Source organism: Colletotrichum phormii (genome assembly GCF_030913505.1).
Source record: "Colletotrichum phormii strain CBS 102054 chromosome Unknown BDP81scaffold_4, whole genome shotgun sequence".
Classification (NCBI taxonomy): domain Eukaryota; kingdom Fungi; phylum Ascomycota; class Sordariomycetes; order Glomerellales; family Glomerellaceae; genus Colletotrichum; species Colletotrichum phormii.
Genome location: NW_026851446.1, coordinates 2,295,494 through 2,318,800, shown reverse-complemented (window position 1 = coordinate 2,318,800; position 23,307 = coordinate 2,295,494). Strand labels below are relative to the sequence as shown.

At 55.8% G+C, this 23,307-nt stretch overlaps 7 protein-coding genes and 1 non-coding gene across 8 annotated transcripts; 4 read left to right on the top strand and 4 right to left on the bottom strand.

Annotated features, from left to right (window-relative positions):
• Positions 1-290: 290 nt before the first annotated feature.
• BDP81DRAFT_t94 lies at positions 291-371 on the bottom strand. The gene has a single exon. It is a non-coding gene; the product is annotated as a tRNA-Gly (tRNA).
• A 2,039-nt stretch (positions 372-2,410) lies between these two features.
• On the top strand, positions 2,411-5,337 carry BDP81DRAFT_166962 (fungal-specific transcription factor). The gene is made up of 6 exons (XM_060582122.1): positions 2,411-2,996; positions 3,287-3,369; positions 3,438-4,058; positions 4,125-4,234; positions 4,294-5,004; positions 5,157-5,337. The coding sequence occupies exons 1-6, from the start codon at positions 2,574-2,576 to the stop codon at positions 5,258-5,260; spliced, it is 2,052 nt and encodes a 683-aa protein (XP_060449289.1). The 5' UTR covers positions 2,411-2,573; the 3' UTR covers positions 5,261-5,337.
• A 2,191-nt stretch (positions 5,338-7,528) lies between these two features.
• On the top strand, positions 7,529-10,057 carry BDP81DRAFT_446936 (uncharacterized protein; the record flags this gene model as incomplete). Its single annotated transcript, XM_060592123.1, has 4 exons — positions 7,529-7,613; positions 7,684-7,754; positions 7,807-9,207; positions 9,269-10,057. 4 exons carry the CDS (start codon positions 7,529-7,531, stop codon positions 10,055-10,057), a joined length of 2,346 nt encoding a protein of 781 aa, XP_060449288.1.
• A 760-nt stretch (positions 10,058-10,817) lies between these two features.
• BDP81DRAFT_446935 (uncharacterized protein) lies at positions 10,818-12,038 on the bottom strand (the record flags this gene model as incomplete). Its single annotated transcript, XM_060592122.1, has 1 exon — positions 10,818-12,038. The coding sequence occupies one exon, from the start codon at positions 12,036-12,038 to the stop codon at positions 10,818-10,820; it is 1,221 nt and encodes a 406-aa protein (XP_060449287.1).
• Positions 12,039-15,863: 3,825 nt separating this feature from the next.
• On the top strand, positions 15,864-16,592 carry BDP81DRAFT_446934 (uncharacterized protein; the record flags this gene model as incomplete). The annotated part of the gene is made up of 1 exon (XM_060592121.1): positions 15,864-16,592. One exon carries the CDS (start codon positions 15,864-15,866, stop codon positions 16,590-16,592), a length of 729 nt encoding a protein of 242 aa, XP_060449286.1.
• Positions 16,593-17,367: 775 nt separating this feature from the next.
• On the bottom strand, positions 17,368-18,383 carry BDP81DRAFT_343043 (kinetochore protein SPC24). The gene is made up of 3 exons (XM_060586050.1): positions 18,194-18,383; positions 17,962-18,094; positions 17,368-17,835 (listed from the first exon to the last, which is right to left on the bottom strand). Exons 1-3 carry the CDS (start codon positions 18,218-18,220, stop codon positions 17,384-17,386), a joined length of 612 nt encoding a protein of 203 aa, XP_060449285.1. The 5' UTR covers positions 18,221-18,383; the 3' UTR covers positions 17,368-17,383.
• Positions 18,384-18,892: 509 nt separating this feature from the next.
• On the top strand, positions 18,893-19,711 carry BDP81DRAFT_479261 (mitochondria fission 1 protein; the record flags this gene model as incomplete). Its single annotated transcript, XM_060594882.1, has 3 exons — positions 18,893-19,061; positions 19,153-19,263; positions 19,382-19,711. Exons 1-3 carry the CDS (start codon positions 19,023-19,025, stop codon positions 19,709-19,711), a joined length of 480 nt encoding a protein of 159 aa, XP_060449284.1. The 5' UTR covers positions 18,893-19,022.
• Positions 19,712-20,516: 805 nt separating this feature from the next.
• Positions 20,517-22,714, bottom strand: BDP81DRAFT_166921 (uncharacterized protein). The gene is made up of 3 exons (XM_060582121.1): positions 22,249-22,714; positions 21,698-22,191; positions 20,517-21,607 (listed from the first exon to the last, which is right to left on the bottom strand). The coding sequence occupies exons 1-3, from the start codon at positions 22,390-22,392 to the stop codon at positions 20,569-20,571; spliced, it is 1,677 nt and encodes a 558-aa protein (XP_060449283.1). The 5' UTR covers positions 22,393-22,714; the 3' UTR covers positions 20,517-20,568.
• Positions 22,715-23,307: the final 593 nt, after the last annotated feature.

The window sequence follows — 23,307 nt, the reverse complement described above, 5'->3', positions numbered from 1 at the left end:
CAACCTATGCCACGAGCGGGCCGTGGTGATATCTCTGTTCACACAGACATTACATGTGCAAAAGTGACGGGGAGTAAGTAAATGGTTAAAGCCAACACTCGGGCCCCTGAATCCAGCACTCACTCACACACCCACCGTGACTGAACGCCCGCCACTCACTCGATTCGACACTACAACACTACAACACTACAGAAGATGAAAAAAAAAAATTAAAAAGTTTACCAAGTAACACAAAAGAGATAGGAGAGAGCAGCGCTATGGAATCGAAATGGTGAATATAGCAAAAGAAATGCGTCGAGGGGGAATCGAACCCCCGGCTCCCCGACGCTGCTGGATGGCAACGGAGAATTTTACCACTAAACCATCGACGCGTCTTGTGATTGGATGCTTGATTTGGCAGGTGGGCAGCTCATAGAGCGCGCGAGCTGTGGGAGTCGTGCGGAAGAGTGCCCCTCTGTGGGCCGGCAGGCGATATCGGCGGCCCCTTGGGAGGTCGTGGCGCAATGGGGCCGAGGTGGAAATCGTCTGAACCCTCAACAGGGTCTTTCGCCAGTCTGTTGTGAGAGAGAGAGAGAGAGAGTCTGGGAAGTCTTAGGAAGCCGCGAAAGTTGGGATTCATGCTGAAGCTTTGATAATGGTCGTCCCCCGAGACGAGGTCATTGTTGAAAGTTTCGACTTGACATTTGCGGGCGCTTTCTGGTTGCATTGGTGACGTCGATGTTCGGGTAGAAGTGCGAGTGCGCAGCGCAGATGGGAGAGAGGGAAATCTCCACTGGGGCAGGAGAGCTCGCGGCAGGCAAAGAAGCAGAAAGTGGCAGCGTATCCGAGCAAGAGGGAGGGAGGGAGGCGCAGAGAGAAGATGCATGAGGATGGGTCTATTGGATGCTGCATGTTGTCTTTGTTCACCTTGATCCATTCGGTCAATAATATCGGGGTATTTGATAAGGTTGGCATTGCGACGTTCAACAACTGTAGGTAAAGTCGCCCCCGTACGAATGAATACTTCTGAAGGATTGACGATGAGTTTCCTCCAATCCCCTGAAGAACGATGTCTGCATCCAACGTAGGAAGACGAACTACCTATCTCTGGTCATCTCACGAAGAAGCAAACAATAGAACCGCATCTTGAGGGTTCGCAAGCCTGGGGGTTTTTTGTTTCTTTTTTTTTTTTTTTTTTTTTTTTTTTCTTCAACACCGGATCTACGGATATACGTGATGTTCAGCAATATCAAGGATTCCATACATGTATGCATGGTGGAATGGCGGCACTCGGGGAGGCTTTCCCGGCGATTCTAACCTGGGTTTCTGGGGCCCGAGACAAGACAAGCCTTTTTGCCCCCTCCCCCCGGCGCGGTTTAGTGCTGATTTGCCCACCACTGTAGCATGCAAGAGAAGGGCTTGCTGTATTCGTACATAGGTCTTGCTGCATGGCCATGAACCGTGGAGCACTAATGTACTGATCAAGGGGCGGGCGGGCGCCTTACTGTGCGTATGTTCGTTCTTTGCCCCCCATCGATCGCGGATTTCCCTCCGTGAGTGGCATGGCTTGGTCATCGTGTTGGATCATGGAACCTGGGAATCGGTACCAGGTAATGGAACTGGTTCGAGACAAGGGCTTTGTGTTTGATGAAGTTGATGATTCTGATAGGAACTTTGGTTGCTCAATCTCATGACCTGCCTGGATTATTCCGTAGCTCGTCGGACCATGAACAAGGCATAGAGACAAGACAAGCGTTTCCCCTCTTTTCTTCGAGTCCCTTGTCAACTTGTTGGAGAGAAAGAGAGCCGTCCGCCGTGTCGCTCCCGGCCAGGCTGAGTCTCAGTCCCAGTCCCAGTCCCAGAGAGTTTCTGCCCCCCATTCCCAATTCCCGCCGTGTTTCGCACGTTCTCCCTTTCCCTTTTGTTTCCCTCCTTATTCCCATCGCAATCTCACCCCCCCTTCGGTGTGTGACGCCCGCCGCCGCACCGCATTACCTACGTGCCTCTATCGCCTGTTTATTCCCAGCGCAAACGCGCAAACGCGCAAACACACCTACCTCCGGCGACACCGATACCGACACGGATCAAATCACTATACTTTCCGGAAACTTTGCGCAAAGCCCGCCCGCCGCCGCGGCGCCGCGTCTTGCCCATCCACTCTCCGTCCTCCGCTCCTTGGAAATATCTTGGCCTTTATTCCCGGGGAACGGAAGCACCGCATTGGAAGTTCTCAACCGACCGGCCGGTTGCGACGTCCGGGGCATCTAATGATTCGAATCGGTCACAGTGTCTATCCCGTACACTTTCTTACGATCCTCCGCCCGGCGACTTGGACAGCCAACCGCCTGGAGCAATTGCAATCCTCCCGGTGAAGCATCGTCGCGGGCGTGCCCAGACGGCGGAAAAAGGAACAGACGAGCTCGTCTAGATTCTCGTTCGCTCACCTTCGCGCCGCCATTGACCATCAGCATCAAATTGGTCTTGGCATCAGCCGCTCGTCTAACAACATAACTCAACTCATCGATTCACACCTTCAATTCGTTCAATTGAGGCGCGCGCGCGCGCAACAGTTCCCACACGACCAACAGCCCACCATGGCCTCCAAAAACCGTCTCCCACATCCTCAACAGCAACCCTTCACGCCGAGCTCGGCCTCAACAGCCTACGGATCGCCAGCCCCAGAACACGGACGTCTACCATCACTCACTCATCCTCATGCCCAAAACGGAGCAGGAGGAGCAGGAGGAGGAGGAGCAGCAGTAGCAGCCGCCGCACTCTCACCGACGGCATCAGCGGCATCGGGTCCGTCATACTCGACACCCGTCGCGCGGCAGCAGACGACGACGCCAAAAAGCTACGGCAACGGTAATGGCGCTCATCACCAGCATCCGGATGAGAGCGTCGACGGCAACTCGGCTAGCCCCGATGACGGCGGCGACAAGGGCCCTGCGAGGAAGAAGCAGAAGCGTAACAAGCCTACGTTGTCGTGCTTTGAGTGCGTTGAGCGCAAGACAAAGGTTTGTGCGACTTGTTTTGTTTCTTAATCTGTCCGTGCTTATCGCCCCCATACCGAATTGCGCTGTTGGTAATGCTAGATCAAATTTCATCGCCATATCCCGAGTGGCTAGTCTCGCTTCTCGATGCTTCATGATAGTTGCACCGCGCGAATACAAGGATCCAATTCTTTCGCGCTTGGCACAAGGCATGCATCCGTCGTAAACTCGCCGTTGCTTCTCAAGTGAAAGCAGCAGGCCAATTAAATCCACAGAGAGTCCTTTGATGAATGTTTATACTAACACACACGCAGTGTGACCGAGGTCGACCAAACTGCCTAGCATGTATCAAACGTCAAACGGAATGCCGATATGCAGCTGTGGCCACAATACTTGAGTACGTCCATTCACACGGTTCTCGAGACTATTGTCGAGACTCTTGGAACACAACTAACAAAAGAGCAGAGAAACAACAAGATCCCTCGCCAACGGCCGCCGCATGACGAAACCCCCCAAACCAAAAGGACCAGGCGACATCTCCACCATCCCAAACGTAGCAGACAGAGGCCTCATCGAAGGCCGCGGCTTCACCTCCCGCGGCTCCGTCGGCTCCGTCGCCTTCTCCTCCTCCTCCACGGGTCTCCTCTCCAACGTCCCTTACTCCCTGCCCACCGCCAGCAACGTCTTTGGCATCGGCTCCGAGCACCCCTTTGCCAACTACTGGACCTGCGAGGGCGGCCTGCCCGAGGTCATCTCCGTGCTGCCGGAGAAGGTCCAGGCCGACATCTTGCTGGCGCAGTACTTTGAGTGCGTCGACCCGGTTTACCCCATGATCCACCGGCAGACCTTTTACGCCGACTATGAGCACTTTTGGAGCCTCAGCGCCGAGGAGAAGAACCGTGTCGATGCGGCGTTTGTGGGCCTTATCTTTGTGATGCTTGCGCTGGGCACGCAGTTTGTGACGTCGAATTCACCGAGCGATGCGAAGCAGACGGCTGAGTTTTATGCCTCGGCGAGTAACCAGGCGCTTCGTATGTTTTCTTACCTGAGTGCGGCTTCGTTGCGGTCTATCCAGTCCATGGTGCTGTAAGTAGTCCTTGTCCATGTTGGATGTCCACACGTCCATCTTACGATTGATGCTGACTGTACCAGGTTGACATACTTCTTGATCAACGACAACCACGCCTCGGACGGCTGGGCCTTTGCCGGCATACTCATCCGCCAAGCCTACGCCATGGGTCTACACCGCGACCCCAACATCGGTACGGCATTCACCCATCTACTTAAAGAAGAACCCAATAAACTAACACACGCATCACAGTCACCCCCGACGCCCCCATCTTCGAAAAGCAACAACGCCGCAAACTCTGGCAAGCCGTCCTCCTCCAAGACACCTTCCTCACAGTCCTCCTCTCCCTCCCGCCCTCAGCAACCCACACCGACGTCTCAGTCGAAGACCTCGTCGACGACGGCTCCGCCATCGCCTCCTCGGACCCGACAGACATCGCCTACATCCGCGGCTCCTGGACCCTCGCCAACCTCGTCCAGGAAACAATCTGCTCCCCGCGCTCCCTCGACCTCCCCATCTGCGCCACCGTCCGCCACAAGTCCAAACTCATCGCCGACTTCCGCTGCGTCTACCGCTCCTTTCCCGATGTCTTCCGCTCCTGGGACGCAGACAGCCTCGCGAGCCTAGCGCGGACGAATAAGCGCGTCGTGAGGCAGACGCTGTTTTTGACGAGTAATTATCACCATAACATCATGCTCGTGTACGCGTCGGAGAGCGCGGAATGTCCTTCGAATACGCGGGGCACGCTGGAGGCGGCGCACGAGGCGATTACGTCGTTTTTCTTGTTGTTTGACATCTTTGAGCTCGAGGCGCGGGTGTGGTGGGTTTTCAACCACCGCGCGTTTCTCGAGGCGCTGTGTATTGGGAGCGTGCTGCGGGAGATGGGCAAGGACCCTGTTGCGGCGGAGGAGGCGGAGGAGGCGGAGAGGGATCCGTTGTTCCAGAGGGCTAGGAGTGATATTGGTGAGTATTCTTTTTTTTTTTTTTTTTTTTTTTTTTTTTTTCTTCTTCTTTTTCTTGTTTCCCTTTTCTCCCTCCCCTCTTTTGCAATTCTCAATTTCCTGGTATCTCGTTTTTCGACTTCACGTCCTTGTGTGCTGACTAACATCGTGCAGCAAAAATGATCAAGATCATGGTGTTGATGGGCGAAGGCGAGCAAGGGTCCGATGTCGCGCGGGCCCGTGTGCAAGTGTTGAAGGACCTCTTGCCACCCCTGTAAGAAGTCGTTGCCGGTATCATTGCTTGTTCATGCTCCTTGTGTTGCGGCGGGGTCTGCTATACCTGTCAACCCGGGGGGTTATAATCACAGAGTTGCGATTGTTTCGTCGCAGATCTGTTGTTTCCCCAGTGGAGAGCGAGTCCGAGAGCCATGTTACATACATGCAACTCTTAGTAGTCGACGCGTGGACGGGCGGGATTCTTGACTACGATATTTGTTTCTTGGGTGGTCAGTGGTGCAAAGCTTGAGCCTCGAGGAGTTGCGTGGTCTTTGTCCGTGATGTTTGGTTTTGTTCTGTTGGTTGGTTCGTCTCGTATATCTCCCTTGCCGGCACTGCATCCGTAGGTTAAACCATCTGACAGTCTACGGCGGGGCGAGAAGGGGGCAGCCGGGGAGAACGGCGGAAGGGGTGGTGTATCCGGCTTGTTTGTCCGTTGACTTCTGTCTTTACTTTTACAAGGTACGGATGCGTATTCCTACATTCAGGAGTTCTCACGGGACATGCTTGTATGTTTACAAATTACGTTGGACGAGACTACCTTAGTGTATTGCTTAATCATAGGCGAATGAGCCTTCTTTTTCTTCTTCAGGATCTCCCCCCCCTTCTCTCTGTCCTGGGTCTCATGTTTGGTCCCTTCTTCCACGCCGTCGTCTTGTAAAGGTGGATGGCCTCGTGGCCATTGATTCGACTATTAATCAAGGAGGAGCCGCGCGCCCACGGCGCCCACGGCGGCAACGAGGACTGTGACATGCCAAAATGGTCCGTGGAGGTACGGGTATGCGTGGGCTGTAGGCGCTTGGCCACCCATTTTCGTTCATTCTGGGCCACATAGCTGATAGCTCCACCCGATCGTGGACCGAGGGACCGAAAATAATCAAACAACCCAAGGCAAAGGACCAGACGCGGCGTGGCCGTCCAGGACGTCGGGAGCAAAAATGCAGCAGCAATGCGCGTCCAGCAGTGCCGAATCCCACGAGTTCACTGTTCATCGCCTCGACGGTGGGGACCCGTCGCCTCGGAAGACTAGCGCGGTCCCCCACGTCCCGGTGCTTAGCCCGTTCGGGATCCACCCGAGTCTGTGGTTTGCGGTTTGCGGTTTACCCAACACAGGGACAACCAACGCACTCACGCGGCAAACGGGACATCACAGCTCTAGCAGTCTAGCTGCAGACTGTGGAGACTGCAGTGTATCCGTAGTCAGCAGGGTATCAAGGCCATGAACCACTTGGTACCAGTGCTCTCGCAAAGAAACAGGAGCAGAAAAGAATCCCAGGGCCGTCGCATCAACCCCACCGGTCCGATGCTTAGCCGTGGTGCGCTGATTCTCATTGGCTATCCGAGAGGGTGGGTTTCGGGTGGATCCCGGCGCGGGACTGGCAGTTCGGAGTGCACGAGCCAAGCGGCAGGTACGTACCTCGAGAAGGTCGAGGGGACTCGTCAGCTCATCGGCGCTGATTGGCCACGGCCGGTCCAGCGGCGCCGAGAGGATTGCGCAGCCCAAATGTCCCTGATTCTGTGCCCACTTGCCTCCTGGCGTGAGACTGCGCGTCCCTCGACACTGCCTCGCTCTGTTTCTCTCTCTCTCTCTCTCTCTCTCTCTGCGGGTGTGACTGTGTGTGTTTGTATCTTACAGGATTCCTTCTTTTTTTTTTTCCATTCTCTCACACACACACACACACTCTCTCTCTCTCTCTCTCTCTCTCTTGCTTCCTCACCTTCTCAGTTCATCACTTTTCATTCTCGGTGGAAAGTGTGAATACTTTCCACTCGTTCTTCTTTCATATTTATTTCGTTTCCACTAAGGGGGGTTGTAAGTGTGTGTGTGTGTGTGTGTGTGTATGTGTGTGAGACATCAAGTCTTGCCCATTGACGGTGTAAGACGACTGGACTAGCAACAAGTTGGCACACCGAACCAACGCACACCATCAACCAATACACGACTCGACGACATACATATCTACGTACACACACATCTACCAGGCAGCCATTTATCACCTTACCCTGCCGTCCACTCTCCATCCTTCCTTCTACCTCTCACTCCTCGTCACCCGGACCTAACCAAACTCAACTCAACCTCACTCCCAACAACGAAAGGACGCTTGACGACAAGGACCCATTTGCTCCAGGCAGAGGGGATTTCTCAAATACGAACATTTGGAGATTTGTAAACGCCTTGGCCAAGGAAGGGGTTGACGACCGTTGAGTCTCGACGAGGGTAAACCTCAAATCCCGTATCCAACAACCAAACATCCCCCAAACCGCCCATCATGCGTGGCTTGGCGAGGGCTCTCCTGCTCGCGCCGGCCCTCGTGGGCGCCGCTCCGTCCAAGATTGGTATGCAAAAGGTCAACGGTATGTTCTCCTCCCCTCATATCCCATTCCACAGTCTCATCGTCCGTTCATCATGACTAACATCATCCAGATGCCTCCCCATCAACCTTTGTCACCTTTGATATCCCACCGGGCTTCAACGAGGACCAGACCAAGCCCTACGTGAGCTCATCCCCTGTTAACTCCAAAGTATCCCAAATCTAACACATCGTAGACCCTCCACCTGGAAGTCCTCGAGGCCCCCTCCCCCTGCGCCTACCCAAACATCAAAGTAAACGACAACGCCCTCTCCCAGGGCGGCCACACCCTCGGCCGCGGCACCTTCGCCGGCGACCACGACGGCTCAACCTTCATCGCCTCCTGGTCCGCCACCTGCGCCGGCGACGAGCAACTCCTCCGCTTCACCCTCGAGTCCCTCTCCGGCCGCACCCTCGCCTCCGACCTCGCCTTCGTCGCCCGCTTCCGCCAGACCGCCCCGGCCGCCATCATCGAGGTCGCCGGCAACGTCCGCACCTCGGACGCCCACCCGCCTCCTCCCTCCCTCCCTCTTCCCGAGTTCGAGGGCCACTCTCCCCGCCCGGGTGACGACGAGGATGGACTCCTCGAGGATCCTCCTTTCCCCCCGCCGCCGCATCACCATGTCGGTAACCACCCGGATAACCACCCTGGCGAGCAAGGACATCGCCCTCCTCACCACCGCCCTGGCCACGAGAACGACGACGACGACGACGACCACCACCGCCGCCGCCCTCACCATCCCGAGGACCGCCCCGAAGAGCACCCCGAGCTCGACCAGAAGGTCCTCAAAGAGCTCGACGACCTCGAGTGCATGCGCCACCAGCTCCACGCCTTGAAGCACGCCATCCACAAGAAGGAATCCCGCCTCGCTCAAGACCACGGCATCTTCCCCCCCAGCCACCGCGGCTTCCGCTCCTGCGACTCCCTAAAGTGCGTCATCGACACTCTCATGCACCGCGTCCGCGGCGGCCCCGGCTTCCACGGCAAGGGCCGTCACCCGGGAGGCCCCGACGGCAGAAGAGAAGGCCACCACCACGGCCGTCGTCCCCACGGCCGTCGTCCCCACGGTCCTCCTCCTTCGTGCCCGGGCTTCCCCTTCCCCGAGCACGGCAACCACACAAAGGGAAACCACGCTGAGCCCCCGCCGCCTGGTCCCCCTCCTCCGGGCTTCTGCCACTGCCTATCGCCCCCTCCCAAGGGCCCTCCCGATGGTCCCCCCGAGGATGCCCCTGAGCCGCCGCCGAGAGGACCTCACCACGGCCCTCCTCCCCCGCCGTTCGACGAGCCTCCTCATGGACCTCCTCACGATCACCACGGCCCGCCGCCTCCTCCTCCCCCTCCTCCCCCTCCTCCCTTTGACGGACCTCACGGACACCACGGCGGTCCTCCTCCTCCTTCTCCTCCCTCGCCTCCCTTCGACGGACCCGGTCCCCACGGCCACCACGGACCTCCTCCTCCTCCTCCCTTCGACGGCCCTCACCACGGCGGTCCCCCCGGTCCCCCTGGTCCTCCTCCCCCGGGCCCCCCTCCCGACTTCGAGCACGAGCACCCCCTCGACCACGAAGGCGACCACGGCGGCCCTCACGGTCACCACGGCGTAAGTCAAACCCCCCTTTCTCTCCCCCTTCTCCCCAGACCAACAAACTAACACAAAACAGCCCCCGGGTTTCCCTCCCCCGCCGCCAGGCCCTCACGGCGGTCCCCACGGACCTCCCCACGGAGGCCCCCCTCACCTCCCTCTCCCCGCCAAAATCTCCGTCGCAGTCCTCCTCTTCATCGGAATCCTAGCCCTCCTCCGCGCAGGCATCCTCTCCCGTTCCCGCCCCTCCCGCAGTGAATATTGCGCAGAACGCCGCGAACGCAAACACTCCCGCCGCGCCCTCCGCCGCGACTACCGCGAAGCCCGCAAAGAAGCCTTCAAAGCAACCCTCACAGACTTCTGGTCCCGCATGTTCACCACCGGCGGCGTCACGGGGGAAGAAGACGAGGAGAAGCAGGCGTTCATGAACAGCCGTCCTTCCCTCTCGGAGTCGGAACGGGACTTTGAGACGATGGAGAGCATGACGGATGAAATCACAGAGTTCCGCAACGCCGCGACCCTCGTCTCGGAGATGGTTGCTGCCGAGGAGCGGAGGCATAGGATGAGGGAGCAGGAGCAGGAGCAGCAGCAGCAGCAGCAGCAGATGCAGTGCCAGCACCAGCACCTCATGCCCACCCACTCCCACTTCCAGCGCCCCGCCATCATCACCCCTCCCTCCCCGACGACCGCCTTTGCAGAGTACATGGGCGACGACGTCCTCCCCGCCTACGACGAGCATGCCGCGCCGTCCGTGATTGTCTCGGACGGGTTCAGCAGCTACACGCCCGGTTCGAGCAACTATACCCCCAGCGCGGGGTCGGATATGGCGTCGAATATTGATGATGTCCTGGGAGAGACCAAGAACTAGGTAGAGGGTCTATCTTTTATGAAGTAGAGAAGGAGAGGGGATGTATATGGGAGTGTGTAGTGAAAAGGAGAGTTGGGGTTTTTTTGAGTATAAACATTGATATTTAGTAGAGATATCCCGCATCTATATCACATCTTTTTTTTTTCTTTCTCTCTTATGCATTTTGTTTTGTGTTTCTTTTTGCTATGTATATATCATCGGCGTTTGTGGGCCTGTAGAGGCCTAAACTTTGGGATAGTGTTGGTTGTGTGGATATATATACTCGTCGCTGTTAAGCGATGAAGATGAAGAAATAATCATCAATGATAGACCTGAACTCGTACTTTCGCATATATGTATATATATATATACATGTTCACCTAAGTGAAGCGCAAAGCATCTATATTCAACTCTTTTTGTGATATACGGTAGCAGCGAATTCCTACGCTCGCAACGGCATCGCTCGCCGCCCAAATATTGTGTCTGTACCCGACATAGGTACACGAGGTCAACGACGACGATGCAACTCGACAAGGCGCGAGACACCAGCCAACATGCCGTTATTATGCTTCTCGGTTGTTCCAGCCTTTGCAAGAGTCTTGGACGGCGGTCGTTTGGCGGATCGCGTGGGATATGCACGTTGAAGTAACGCTTGGGAATTATCGTAACCGTGGAAGCCACTACAACCAGGACCAGACAGATAAAAGGCCAGGTTTCTCAGGGATCCAGTGCAGGAAAAGAATTCTTCTACTTGGCCGAACATCTTCATCGTGCACCCGTATCAACCAAAGATAAACTCCCGGTAGTTCTTTCCTATGCGCTCCACTCCCTCCTGCAGCGTCCACTTTTTAATCTCGCACACCTTCCTGTACATCTCCTCTAGTCTAGCATCCATCTCCTCACCAGCGATATGTAGGTCACTCTCGACCAGGATGCTATTGTCGGGACACGCCTGGAGAACTTCAGCAATCTTGTCAGCACCAGCTTTGGTGCCTAGGTTAATGGCCGAAGAAAAGGAAAAGAACATGCGCGCTGGTACGGCTGGGTTAGTATACTGCTTCAGCATCTCAGCAGGTCCAGAGTACGAATGGAGGCATATCCGCGGTGGGTACGGCCTCGGCGGGACGTCTTTCCTGCCAAACTCATCCTCCTCGAGTTCATCCTCAGAATCAAAGTCTTCGGCTCCCTCGGCAACGAGACGACGCTTCTTCCTGCTGACGACCTCCTTCTCGTGACCCTTCCACAGCGAAGAGAGGGTATCATGGAGGACGCCGTGGGCTTGGACGCCGTGGACACTCACAGGACGGCCAAGCTCACCCGCAAGAGCCAGCTGAGCTTTCAGCACGGCAACCTGGTGGGGCATCTTGACATGTTGAGGCGCCAAACGACGCCCCTCACGACCACCTGGGGTAAGGCCTTGGTCACGAGAGGACTCGTCGGCGTCCGTTCGTCCTTGGGGTAGGCGAAAGGCCTTGTCGAGACCAACCTCGCCGACTAGAGCCAGGGGATGATGTTGGAGGCGGGCCCGGGTATCGGCTGAAAAGGCCGACAAAGAACGCGGGGTGGGCAAGGCGTCGAGAAAGTCGGGGTCTTCAGGGGCGGGGGCCAGCACGGCCTGGTAATGGCGCTTCTTTGCGTCGGGCTGGCCCTCGTGGTACGTCCTCTCAGCCTCGGGCACGGTGTCGTCGAACAGCTGGTAAGAGAACCACGGATGCCAGCCAAAGGAGGGAATCAGATGGCCCTGAGACAGCTCGTACTTTGATCGCACACCGTGGGACGCAGCAACCTCAGCAACGAGGGCCTGGTCTTGGCTCCGGGTGGCCATGACGGTTAGAGTCGAGGCGCGCATACTAGGTATAGCCTCGATAGTGGACATGGTGTCCGTGGGGTGGCAATGAGCATCGTAGATGCCAGATTCCCAGGGGAAGGGGTCCGATGAAGTCGAGACAGAGGTGACGGCGGTGGAGCGGGTAAGCTCCTCACCGTCATGTTGGCCGCACATAGTGGTGTTTGACTGGCTGCTGGTCGGTGCTTGGTCTGGATCTGGTGGTGTACCGGGTTGAGCTTGACGGGGAAGCGGAAAAGACGGTGATCGCCAGGCCTCAAACAGGAGAGACGGCTGAGGCTCAAAGGAGAGGTATAACACGATAGGTAGACAGTTTGACTATGGCTATCTCCTACCGGTGACTGCACCCCGGAACCATCCAATATCTTTGGCCGTCTTCAAAACGCGAATGAGTGGCCAGGAACGGGACGGCTGGAACTATGGGATTGGGTGACGGTTGCAAGCAGGGACTTTGGCGCGCTGGGACGGTCTTGGACGGCGGCGGGGGGTTGCGAATACGACGGAGACTCTAAGCGTGGGGAAGTATCTCGAGGCACGTTCAAGGCGTAGATGGAGAGACAGCGGCGATGAAAGAGAATGTTGGCCGATACGCCGGAGATGGATACCCGTCGACTACCTTGGGAAGTGTAAAGAGCCGCAGGAAGGCTGCCACACTGGTGCAGAGGTGACGGACGGTGATGTGATATTTTTGGAGTGGAGCATCTCGATGTTGTCGACATGAAAGGGCGCGATGATGCTGTGGCAGTGACAAGGGAAAACGCGGGGCAGCTCCGATCCTCTCTGAGCCTCAGAGAGCAAGCAGGACTGGAATGGGTAATTAGTGGGGCTACTGTGAAATGATGTCAAGGGCAGGAGCAACCCCAAGGGACCTGCATTTTACGACTTCCATTTCCATTTCCATTGGATCATTTTGAAGTTTTGGAAGGAACGACGGGAAACGGACGGGGAAGGCCGGGGGGAAGGAGGGGAGGGAGCGGGACTGCCAAGTGCCTTCCTGAAGGTGAGGTGAGGTGTGACACGGAAAGAGCGCGGATGGACAGGATGGAGTTTGGGAGGAAGGAGAGACACTCGAGACCCTTGCTGCGTCGAGCTTCCCAAATCCCAACTTGCAATGCTCCTGATCCTCACCCTCCTCATCCTCTTCGTCGCCTCGTCTGTACTTTACCTGAATCCGAAGAAGAGCGTCACTGCTACTGTGACATCTTGCAAAGAAGCCCTGCCATGACAACAGACCTCAGTCTCTCTGTCGTCTCTCGAATGTCATGCCGCAGCCAAACACCACGTCGGTCGGTATCTTCGGCGTTTAGTGCATGCACCAGCTGCAGAAACGCACAACAACACAGACACAGCCACCCTACGACGACGACACCCTCGATGCCCGTCGAATCCTCACCGGCAAACCCCAAGTTGGCGAATCACCAAGCACCAATACATACATGACCACCCCAGGCCGCACCCTCCAATGCACCTCCACGGCTTGCTATCGCCAAAGAGACCCCCAAAGTCCCATCTTCCACTTGTAAGTCTATCGGGCCTAGGGCTGCGTCTAGGTCTGCATCTAGGACAATGAGAACTCTACTGGTTGCATCGCCGTGCCTCGACCCTTCCGTGGTCTGCGCTCGTTGGCCGTCACAAGCTCGGAGCTTTAGCTTCTGACGATCACCATGCCTGTTTCTGCTGTGGCGTCTGCCTTTATACCAATGGCGCTGCCTGACAACCACACAAGGGAAGCATGGGCCATGGGAACTTTGCACAATATGCTACGGATACACTGACACTCTCCTCCCCCAGACAACCGCCAATGGTTGTGCTGGTCTGGTCTGGGGTAGATGGAGTTTGACACCGACATCGCAACCAAGACATGCCATGCACCCCAGGATTTTGATCTGGCTGTTCGGGCTGTGACTGGAGAAATCACTTGCTCGATGTTGATATCGCGGGGAAACCAAGAGCATCTTACCCACCCACCCGTCCAGGGCCAACCTGGTGCGGCAGACGGCAGTCATGTCCATGGCTCGTCTCCCAAAGTTCGCCATGCCGAGTGTTTCGCCCCTGCTAGGAATCTTCGCTGTGTTGGCCCACCGTTGACAAGATCGGCGCAATCTTTGCGGCTCCTCTACCACCGTGGTCTGCTGCCTACACGTTTGCTACCCCGGCACGCCTAGCAAGCTCGCCATATCTGAGGATGGCCTGGCCACCCCGCAGAACGCTAAATCATTACACACATAATCAACGTTACCTCGAAAGCACGCAAAGAATACACCTTTCAAACGATGGTTTGCCAATCTGACCCTCCTTGCTCGCTGCTCGTCGCTGTCGAGCCCTGACTGGCAACGTCTTTGTGTTCTGGACTTGCGGGGTCTTCAGTTCGGTAGACTCTCCCCTGCACTTTTCCCCAGACCTTCCGTACAACGCTGACCCTGACCCTGGCACGCCTTGAGTCCGGAGATGCGGAGATGCGGCGATCGGTTTCGGACAACAAGCGAACTCATCTCACCGAAACGGACCTCTTATCTTTCTGCCTACCAAGCGCATGGTGCACTTGCATTCATCATCACCAGCAGATGGGCTGTTTGGCGAAGCTGATAGCGGCATAATACCTGTTCGTAGACACACACAATGTCCCCCCATCCCAAGTCCGGAACGCACGTCTGCTGTCTTTCGTCACTCTCCCATGAACACCAGGGCGCATTACTGGGGCATTGGCTCGCAGGCAAAGGATTCCGACCCCCGGAGGCGCATAAGTCAAGACGCTGATTCACCCGGCAAACTCTGTTTACCGCTTGCTCCCCACAGCCGTTTCTGTCAGTCAGAAACACGTCGCTCTTCACATGGAAAAAAGACACCGTCCAGGAACTCCAAACTCTGTTCCTTCATCCGCCGTCCCAACGGGATTTGATTTGAACAATGTTCAATATTGGACGGCCTGAACTATCGAGGCTCGGAAAACGACGAGCCTGTGGAATACGAAAGAGAGCCCACAGGCCCTACGACGCCGAAGTATTGCTCAAATCCTCTTCTTGCCGGAGCCCACGTATGTGGCGGGCAGAAAAACTCTCCTGGCACTCGACAAGCTCGAGCGCGCAGTCAAGATGGGCCGCTCATCACAAAATCTACACTCGCATTCCATCATCAGCCCAGCCACTGGCAACGGGTGTAGTCCCTCCTCGAGACCCTGTAGCTTGTGATAGTCCAGCTCTCGGCTTCTCCAGTTTTTCCCTTTCTTTCTGATAAGGTGGCGTTACACTGCATCGAACGCCCCCCCTCTCGGACAAGAACGGCAAGGAGTCCAAGGACAAGGGCAGAAGAAGACAAGGGCGGTGCTAGTGCTTTGCCGCTAGCTTCCGGCATGTGAAAGAGACCAAACAAATTCCCGATCCGACCTGACTGCACAACCGTCGACTGCACCCCTACTCCGTACTCTTTTCGCTTTCTCTCCGGTGTGGTTCAGACCCCCCTCCGTGCTGCCACACGCCAGGGAGCCACCAACCTCTAGGTTTGAAGGCTCGCTCCCGGCTCCCCTTCGTCTCATCCCAATTCTCTCGAGCATACCTCTCCCGTCCGCCATGTCTCTGAAGTTTTGACTTTTGGTGTGCACCAAATCTTCCTACACAATACCTGACATTCCGTTGCCGCATCGTACAAAACCGCCGGGTCTCCATCCACACAACTTTGCATCGTTTTCCTCCCGTCCCTGTTTCCAAGTGTTGAAGGAGAGGGAATTGTCGACAGTGGGCTGGGTATTACAACGTTATCGAACGATCGGACCACCGACCGAACGACAGTGACCGGATCGTACGACTCAGTCACCGGGACGTACTGGTCACACCCGGAACCATCCTTTTGCTTCACCGAGAGATAAACCACGCACCGGCCAATTTTCGAGGAAGTCGAGGAGATGTTGTAAAGGAAGGGCTTATCGAGTTATCGATCATCACGACCCTCAACTATCTGCGGCTTTTATGTCAATCAACCGCAACCATGGCCCTCATCAATCCCGTCTACGCCATCATCGTCCCCTTTCTCTTCCTCTTCACGATACCGCTAGCGATCTTTGCCGGTATTACAACAACACTCGCCTTTACCGTACTCATATTCCGAGTCATTCTCGTCTACTTTGACCTCGCCATATCTCTACTTCCATCGTACATTACCGGACGCCCTAGGTATCTTTCTTATGCCTCCAAGGCACCGGTGTCCGGTAGCCCGTCACCGTCGCCAACGCCCACACGGCGTTCCGCCTCGCGTCGCACAAGACGACCGTCTTCTGCCTCCGCCGTCTCCGTCGGCACAATAACACCCATCTCGGAGTCAGGCGGCATCGGCCTATTCCCCTCTGTCGGTATCGACCGTGACTACGAGGGTCTTGGTGGCTGGCGGTTAGGTAATGGAAATGACGATGAGTTGTGGATGACCATCAATTCGCGCCTTGAGCTGCCCGATCGTCAGTACCAGAGGCACCATCATAGGAGCCCCAGTGGTGGACCTACCACTCCAGGTGGCGGCGATGGCTACCTCATGATGAAGGGAGGACGCAACCGGAGTCCAGAAAGCAACCGAGGCGGATACACTGCGATTGTGTCGCCCAACAGCTCAAGGACAAGGACACCGACCAACACGCATATCGCCTTCACAGCACTCGACGGTGTCGATGGCGACTACTTTCCATCATTATCAACCAAGTCTGTGAGAAAGGTTGCCGTGGCGTGAGAGGAATGACACCTGCTGGCGGATGACGAAAAGTTATCATTAATGGATGTGGGAAGAGAAAACCATGGTTTATATCGACTCTCCCGCCACGAAGTTGACGAGAAAAAGGATGCCCTTGAAAGTGGGCGGTGTAAGAGAGTTGTGTGAATCATTTTCCTTTGTCTAAAGCCGGTATACAGGGCAAGGGTTGAGCCCCTGGATCGGGCAATGGGAGGAAGGTCAGGTACAATCGGGATATCCTCTACGACGGGACAGTCTCAGGCAAGGAATGGAAATTTGGCCCGGCGAGGCTACGAACGGACAGGATCATGGACTGGAACTGGGAATCAGTAGGCGTTTGGCTGTATCACATCTCAATCACAGTCCAAGCGGACGATCATTGAATCAACAATTAAGAATCATCCACTTCAATTCCTTGCATCGTGTTTTTTTGTTGTTGGATAAGATGAATATGTTGGGTTGGGCGCGAGTATCGGGCATGCCGTGAGTACCGTGCAGTTGAATCATGTTTGTTGAATCGTGTGATTTCCCTTGAAAGCCATACTCCGTCCAGCTCAATCTTTTGCGCCCTGAAACCCAGGGAGAAAACGCCACATCTGCTTCGATATCATAGTTTTGCGAGGGAAAATGCCATAATACTCAGAGAGATGTGACATGTTCATAATACGTCGAATCGTGAAGAAAAAGTGTCCATTCAAGACGTGGTATCCTATCATGAGTCCTCCAAACGCCGTCATTAAACCCAAAACAGCAATAAACCCCCCCCTCCCCTCCCCTCCCCTAATCCCCGGTTACAAAGTCTGCCAAAAGTAATTGGCATAAAAGAACTTTGAAAACTTTTTATCCATATTCACGACATGCACATCACCCTTGCGATCATTCCTCACAACAGCGCGCGTAAATTCCCCCGTACCATCCTTGCCATCGCGCTCAATCTCGATACCCAGGCTGCGGTACACTTTCAGCCGCAGCAGCACCTCATCGTCGACGGGGTCGCGGCGGCGCGCCTGGTCGTCGGCGGAGCCGTCGAGCCCTTGGATCTCGAGCTCTTGCAGGCGGGCGTTGAGGTCGGCTGCTTGTTGGGCCAGGCGCTCTGCTTCCATTTCTGTGTCCGAGGCGGCTTTGGCGGTGCGGAATTTTGTGGTGTCGAGGCGGGCTATTTCGGAGGCGTGGGCGGTGGAGGAGTGGGTTGAGGTTAGTTCTGCGTGTTGGGATGTCATTGTGTTTAGTTGGCGGGAGAGTTCTGTGGGGGGAATGTTAGTTGCCTTGTAGATATAGCTGGTGAAGAAGTAGGTGGTCTTTTCGGGGTAGAATATGTCGCGACTATCGTCTGTTCTGGAGGAGATGGAGGATGGTGACGGGGACGTACTCTTGAGGGCATTCTCTGCCTCGCGCAGGCGCAGCTCGCGGGCCTGCTGGAGGGTGGAGAGGGATTCATTGATGCGGGCGATGGCTTGTCTGTCTGGTTGGATGTTGAAGTTGTCGATTGTGTGCGAGATGAGCTGTTGGCGCGAAGAATGTCTCTTGTTAGCGACCGCTTTCCCAATAGACAGAAGGTGCTGTCAACAATGCGGGATGATGGGAATGGAGGGGGGACATACCGTCGCGGGCTCCTCTGCTAAAAGCATCTTGTCTGATTCTTCTGAGTAGTCTCGGTGAAAGATTGTGTATGTGGATAGATTGATGTGTGTGTGCACGGCGGTATAGTCGTGATGTCGCGTTGTTTTCGTGGTGTTGGTGTCGTTAATTGATTGACTTGGGTTGATGAATGGATGCGACTAGAAACCGTGCAATGGCGAGGCAAAACGACCAGCCCAAAGCCAATACGGAAATCCCCCAAACAAAAACTGTCAGCAGGGCTTATCTTATCGCAAGGCAATCACCCGGACGACAATTAGTGATGACTAAGTCACTCTCACAGACTGACCCCGGTCACAGACTCAACAGCCCCACCTCAGCTGTCTCCAAAAAATCGTCATCCGCCACACATGACGCCGCCTTCGTCGCCGGGCCCCCCGGGTGGCCCCGCACTCCCCAATCGCAGAGTCCCCACGGATCTTCAACTGTCAGAGCTTCAGCCACTCTTCCGGTTCTTGTTCTCCCAGCTGTAGCCACGCCTTTTTCTCTATTCTGCATTCAGCATCTTGAACGCTTTGGCATCCTCAGCCCTGTCATACCTTGAATTGTGACAGCTGTTGTCGAACTTCCACTTTATCGAAACTCACGATATCTGCTGCGAATTCTCAGCAGATATTCCGCCTTGTTGTACGATCGTCAAAACAAAGCAAAATACACCCGAACACTTCCATAGCCACGAGTCAACCGCATCATCGCAACCATGGTCGATCTACCTTGTAAGTCGCCCTCTCCACCCCGCCTCTACCAAATACTGCAACACGATGTCGCTGTAAAGATTCGCGAAGAAGCCACATGACTGACCATCTGCGCAGACGCCCTCGACGCGGAAACGTACGTTCCCACTCTCCTTCTCCTCATCTTCAAGCACATCTTCCGTCCCCGCGACACCCGATCATGCAACGGCATCATGAACTAACAAAAGCCCCTCTCGCACCGCAGGCCCCTCAAGGCATCCGAGCTCCAGGTCCTCCGCGCCCAGTATGAAAAGGAAGGCGACATGGTCGGCGTCCAAACCAAGTTCAACTACGCATGGGTAAGACAACCTTCCCCCGTCCTCCTGCTTCCTCGCACGCCGACGCCCTTATGCCCATGCCCCCCATCCCCCCGTCTTCCGCGTTTCCTGAACATTTCTGACCTCGTACACCTTATAGGGCCTCGTAAAATCAGACTCCCGCAACGACCAACAACTAGGCGTCCGCCTCCTCTCCGAAATTTTCCGCGTCTCCCCCGAGCGCCGCCGCGAGTGCCTCTTCTACCTCGCCCTCGGCAACTACAAGCTCGGAAACTACGGCGAGGCCCGCCGCTACAACGACCTCCTCCTCGAAAAGGAACCCGCCAACCTCCAGGCCTCGAACCTGCGCCAGCTCGTCGACGACAAGGTCGCCAAGGAAGGCCTCATGGGCGTCGCGATTATCAGCGGTGTGGCTGTTGCGGCGGGTGTGGTGGGTGCGTTTTTGGTGAGGAATGTGAAGAGAAGATAAAGATGTGCAGTGTTTGTATGTCGTGGGTGTGAGGGATAGGGGGGCATATGAGATGAAGGCAATGATGAAAAGGAGCGACTGCGTTCGAAAGGTGCGGGGGGGAAGGTGAAGCAGGACACTGCATACGACTACGGCTACGGCCGCATCATGTGTTGCGTGTGTTGAGCCCTTCGCTTCTTCCCTTGGCCCTTTCAAGTACCTGGTAATGTGTATTTGTATGGAAGTAACGACGGCTATTTGTTTGAACCGGTGTATGGGGCGTATACACATCTCTATTCTACCTCAAGAGCAATCTTTTTGCAGCAGAAACGTACGCAACTCTCTTCTACCTGGGGTTAACTGTCGTCGTGTGCTTTCACAGTGATCCCTGAAGAGTCTAGGGGAGGATGGCCTTCAGTAAGCTGGAGTGAGATCTGGTTTTGCGATTCATTCTCCATACTCATCACACTTAGCAACTTGGATCTCAACTTCGCTATAAGCCGCACACTCTAGAACACACCGACACACATGCATTTCACATTGGGACGAAGGCTTCAGATTATCACGCCTTGACTGCAGTACGGAGATTTTATCCTGCCTAACCCTCGCCACCAAATGGAGGATGCCTGTCTGTTTTCCTGTGACAAGGTCCCAAGTATTTACAGAAGACGCCCTGCGGGCCATAACAAGTCCGACCCACGGCGGCGTGGTCGAGCTCAAGAAAAAGTAACGGTCTCAATGACCAATGCTAAACGCCGTCGACCCTCGTCGTAATTCGTGATATGCCTCCCGGCCACGTTGAAACCGTGTGGCTCGCTCAAATCTTTCACTGGCAAGCCACCCAGATCCGATTCATTCCATTAATCAATCCCACAAGCTCACTGTCTCCGTCTCTCGTGCGGGTTACTGTCTCCCGATCCCGATCCTCGAGAAAACTGGTTTCTCAGCCAATTGAGAGGACCATGATTGGATCCTGCGTCCTGGTTGTTCTCCTGGTTGCTCTCCTGGCCTCTGTCCCAGTTACCAGACGAGGGACTTCGCTGCCTAGCCCGAAACACATCGGACTGGTGTCGGCGAAGGCTGGGAGGCGAATGAGAGTCTCGTCTAGCCGATCGGAAGCTAGGCATTCGACTCGTCTCCTGTGGACGTTGCGGGTCACTGCGACCGGTGCTGGCGACCCCGTAGCGTCCATAGAGTTCGTCGACGAAGGATGACTGGGGTCTCGTGGAGTCGGCAGGTACCGGAGGGGTTGCGTCCATATAACCCGATCGAGGGGGCACTGCTCTCATCGAGTTTGCCCAGTGGCCCGGGTCACTACCGGGCCAGTACTGGGGTGGTTGATGGCTGTCTGGCGAGCCAGACGCTCCTGCGGCTCTAGGACGGGGTTGCGAAGGGTTGTTATCGTTTCCGCCGTTGTTTGAACCGCTCGCATTGGCGTTGCTGTTATTGTTGCTGCTGCTACTGCTGGGCTCTTCGATTGGCGTACGGCAGATCGGGCAAGTGTTGTGCTCCTTCAACCACATGACGACGCACTGGTCGTGGAACCAATGCTTACAGGGCAGCACCGTGGCATCATCGCCCACATTGAAATCGTCAATGCAGATTGTGCATTCGGCCTTGCCCTCGGGGCCAAGCATCTCCTTGTCGACCTTTTTACGCTGGAGCTTGCTGAGCGCGTCTTCGGTCGCGGGGGGTGCCGCATTGGATGCCGGGTTCTGCTCCATCAACTGAGAAATGATGCGGTCCAGGGCCTCCTGGGTGTACACAGCATCGCCGTGCGAGGCGTTGGCTGGGTTGAGCATGTTGAGAATCTCATGAAGAAGTGTAGGCGCTCCACCGGGCGCGCGCTGTCCCTGACCTGGTCCTCCTCCGGCCGGTTGAGGGGGGCCTGCTCCAGCTAGGACGCTGCTGAAGATACTAGGAAGTTGGTCAGCATTCGCTCTAATGGAAACGACTGTGATTCGAGGTCCAGAGGGTGGCTGGCCGCGGGGGACAAGGCCAACGTACGACTGGAAGGGGTCGCCTCCAGCCCCAACAGGCGAGTTGGCTCCTCCCTGGCGAACGTGGATAGGCCCAGTGGCGATGGTGAAGCTCGTGGTGCCTCCCGGGCCTGTTCTCTGGAATGTGCGAACATTGCCCTGGCCGCCAAAGATGTTTCCTCCACCAGCGCCAAAGCCAGCAGGGCGAGTCTCGTCAGGAGGCCGCGGTGGCATGCCCATGCCGAAGTCGTTCACCATATCGATGAAGCGCCGGATGATCTGGTCGCCGTCGTTGACATCGGGGGGTTGGCGCGTGTTTGGGTTAGGGCTCTGTCCCTGGCGCTGAGAATTATCCCATATTGCTCGGTGTACAACGAATCCACCTGGGCCGCGATGCAGATGCTCCTCTATATCGGCCTCTTCAGGATCCGAATCGTCGTCGTAGATGTGGCGTCTGAGTCTTGGGGGATCGTGCAGCGGAGGACCGTCCTCGATCTCTCTGGGGTCGTTCTCGGGAGAAACCTGGGAGTATGTCAGCAAATGTGGCAGGAGGGGGGGGGTAGAAGCCATGTATCGTACAATCTCTGTAATCTCACTTTCGCAGCGAGGGCACTGCAGACCATGCTCATCTTGCCACCACTCATGGGAGCAGGCGTGACAGTAAACCACCTCTCGGCCATCTGTGGCAACCAGGTGCCCGCCTCTTGAAGCGTGGGAGTCCATCTCGGCCTGGTTGCTATTGTAGGCAGCGAGGGCTGTTAGACCAAGGCCAACAGCAAGGCCGGCAGCGCGCAGAACTCTGAACGCCAGACTGAATGATTTGGGAAGTTGTTTTGGGGTGGCGGAAGCTTGGGTATGGGCAAGAGTCTCGCTGTAGTAGAGTGACTGGCGCTGAAGCTCTTGCGCACCTTCGACTGTTTATTGACGACAACCTGAGACCAGGGGCAAGGTGAGAAGAAGGCTTTTGAGAAAATGCCTAAAGCTGGGGCAGGCGCAATCCAAGGTTGGTATTGGTGTAGAGCGCAGAATGTCAGCCGAACTGATGTTGGGGTCGTTATCGGTGGAGAACGGAAGGTGCGGTAGGACAGCGTTGTATTCTTAGGTCGGCAAGTACCTGGAAGGCGAGAGCAGCGCTGAGTATGGAAAGCCTGGTGTGAACAAGGTCAGTACCAAAGCCTGCATGAGCTTATGGAAAAACTAAAAGGTATAACCAGTAGAGAGCAGATGTGAGAGGTACGCGCTGTAGATTCTGTCTTTGGTATGTAATTCGGGTCTGTGACCGGCTTCCGCTTTGGGGGTGGTGGGAGATGGAGCTGGAGGAACCAGGAAGACGTACCTGAGCTAAGCCAAATAATGGAGCATGTGCATATCTCCAAAAATCACGAAAGTGAACGGATGACCGATTGCTGCAGCTGCTGCAGAGAAAGTCGAAAGGAGAAAAAGAAAAAGGCAAAAGGAAAGGTGGTAGGGGAGAAATGTGAGGGTGTTGGGTGAGGTTGTTGGGGTCACAAAAAAAGAGGCACTGCTCAAGCTCTAGATGATACAGTGGACAGTGACCGCCAGAAGGTGTGCAGGCGAAGAAACAGAGTGGAAGCGCACCCGTCACGTCGGTCCCTTAGCGCTGTGTTGCTTGGGCCG

Coding starts and splice junctions, on each gene's coding strand:
- BDP81DRAFT_343043 (XM_060586050.1), bottom strand. CDS start 18,220: ATGCTTTTAGCAGAGGAGCCCGCGACG. Junction 18,095..18,193: donor TAGCAGAGGAGCCCGCGACG/GTATGTCCCCCC, acceptor TCGCGCCAACAG/CTCATCTCGCACACAATCGA. Junction 17,836..17,961: donor GGCAGAGAATGCCCTCAAGA/GTACGTCCCCGT, acceptor TTCCCCCCACAG/AACTCTCCCGCCAACTAAAC.
- BDP81DRAFT_166962 (XM_060582122.1), top strand. CDS start 2,574: ATGGCCTCCAAAAACCGTCTCCCACATCCTCAACAGCAACCCTTCACG. Junction 3,370..3,437: donor GCTGTGGCCACAATACTTGA/GTACGTCCATTC, acceptor ACAAAAGAGCAG/AGAAACAACAAGATCCCTCG. Junction 4,059..4,124: donor TCTATCCAGTCCATGGTGCT/GTAAGTAGTCCT, acceptor TGACTGTACCAG/GTTGACATACTTCTTGATCA.
- BDP81DRAFT_166921 (XM_060582121.1), bottom strand. CDS start 22,392: ATGGACTCCCACGCTTCAAGAGGCGGGCACCTGGTTGCCACAGATGGC. Junction 22,192..22,248: donor AAAGTGAGATTACAGAGATT/GTACGATACATG, acceptor ACATACTCCCAG/GTTTCTCCCGAGAACGACCC. Junction 21,608..21,697: donor GGAGGCGACCCCTTCCAGTC/GTACGTTGGCCT, acceptor CCAACTTCCTAG/TATCTTCAGCAGCGTCCTAG.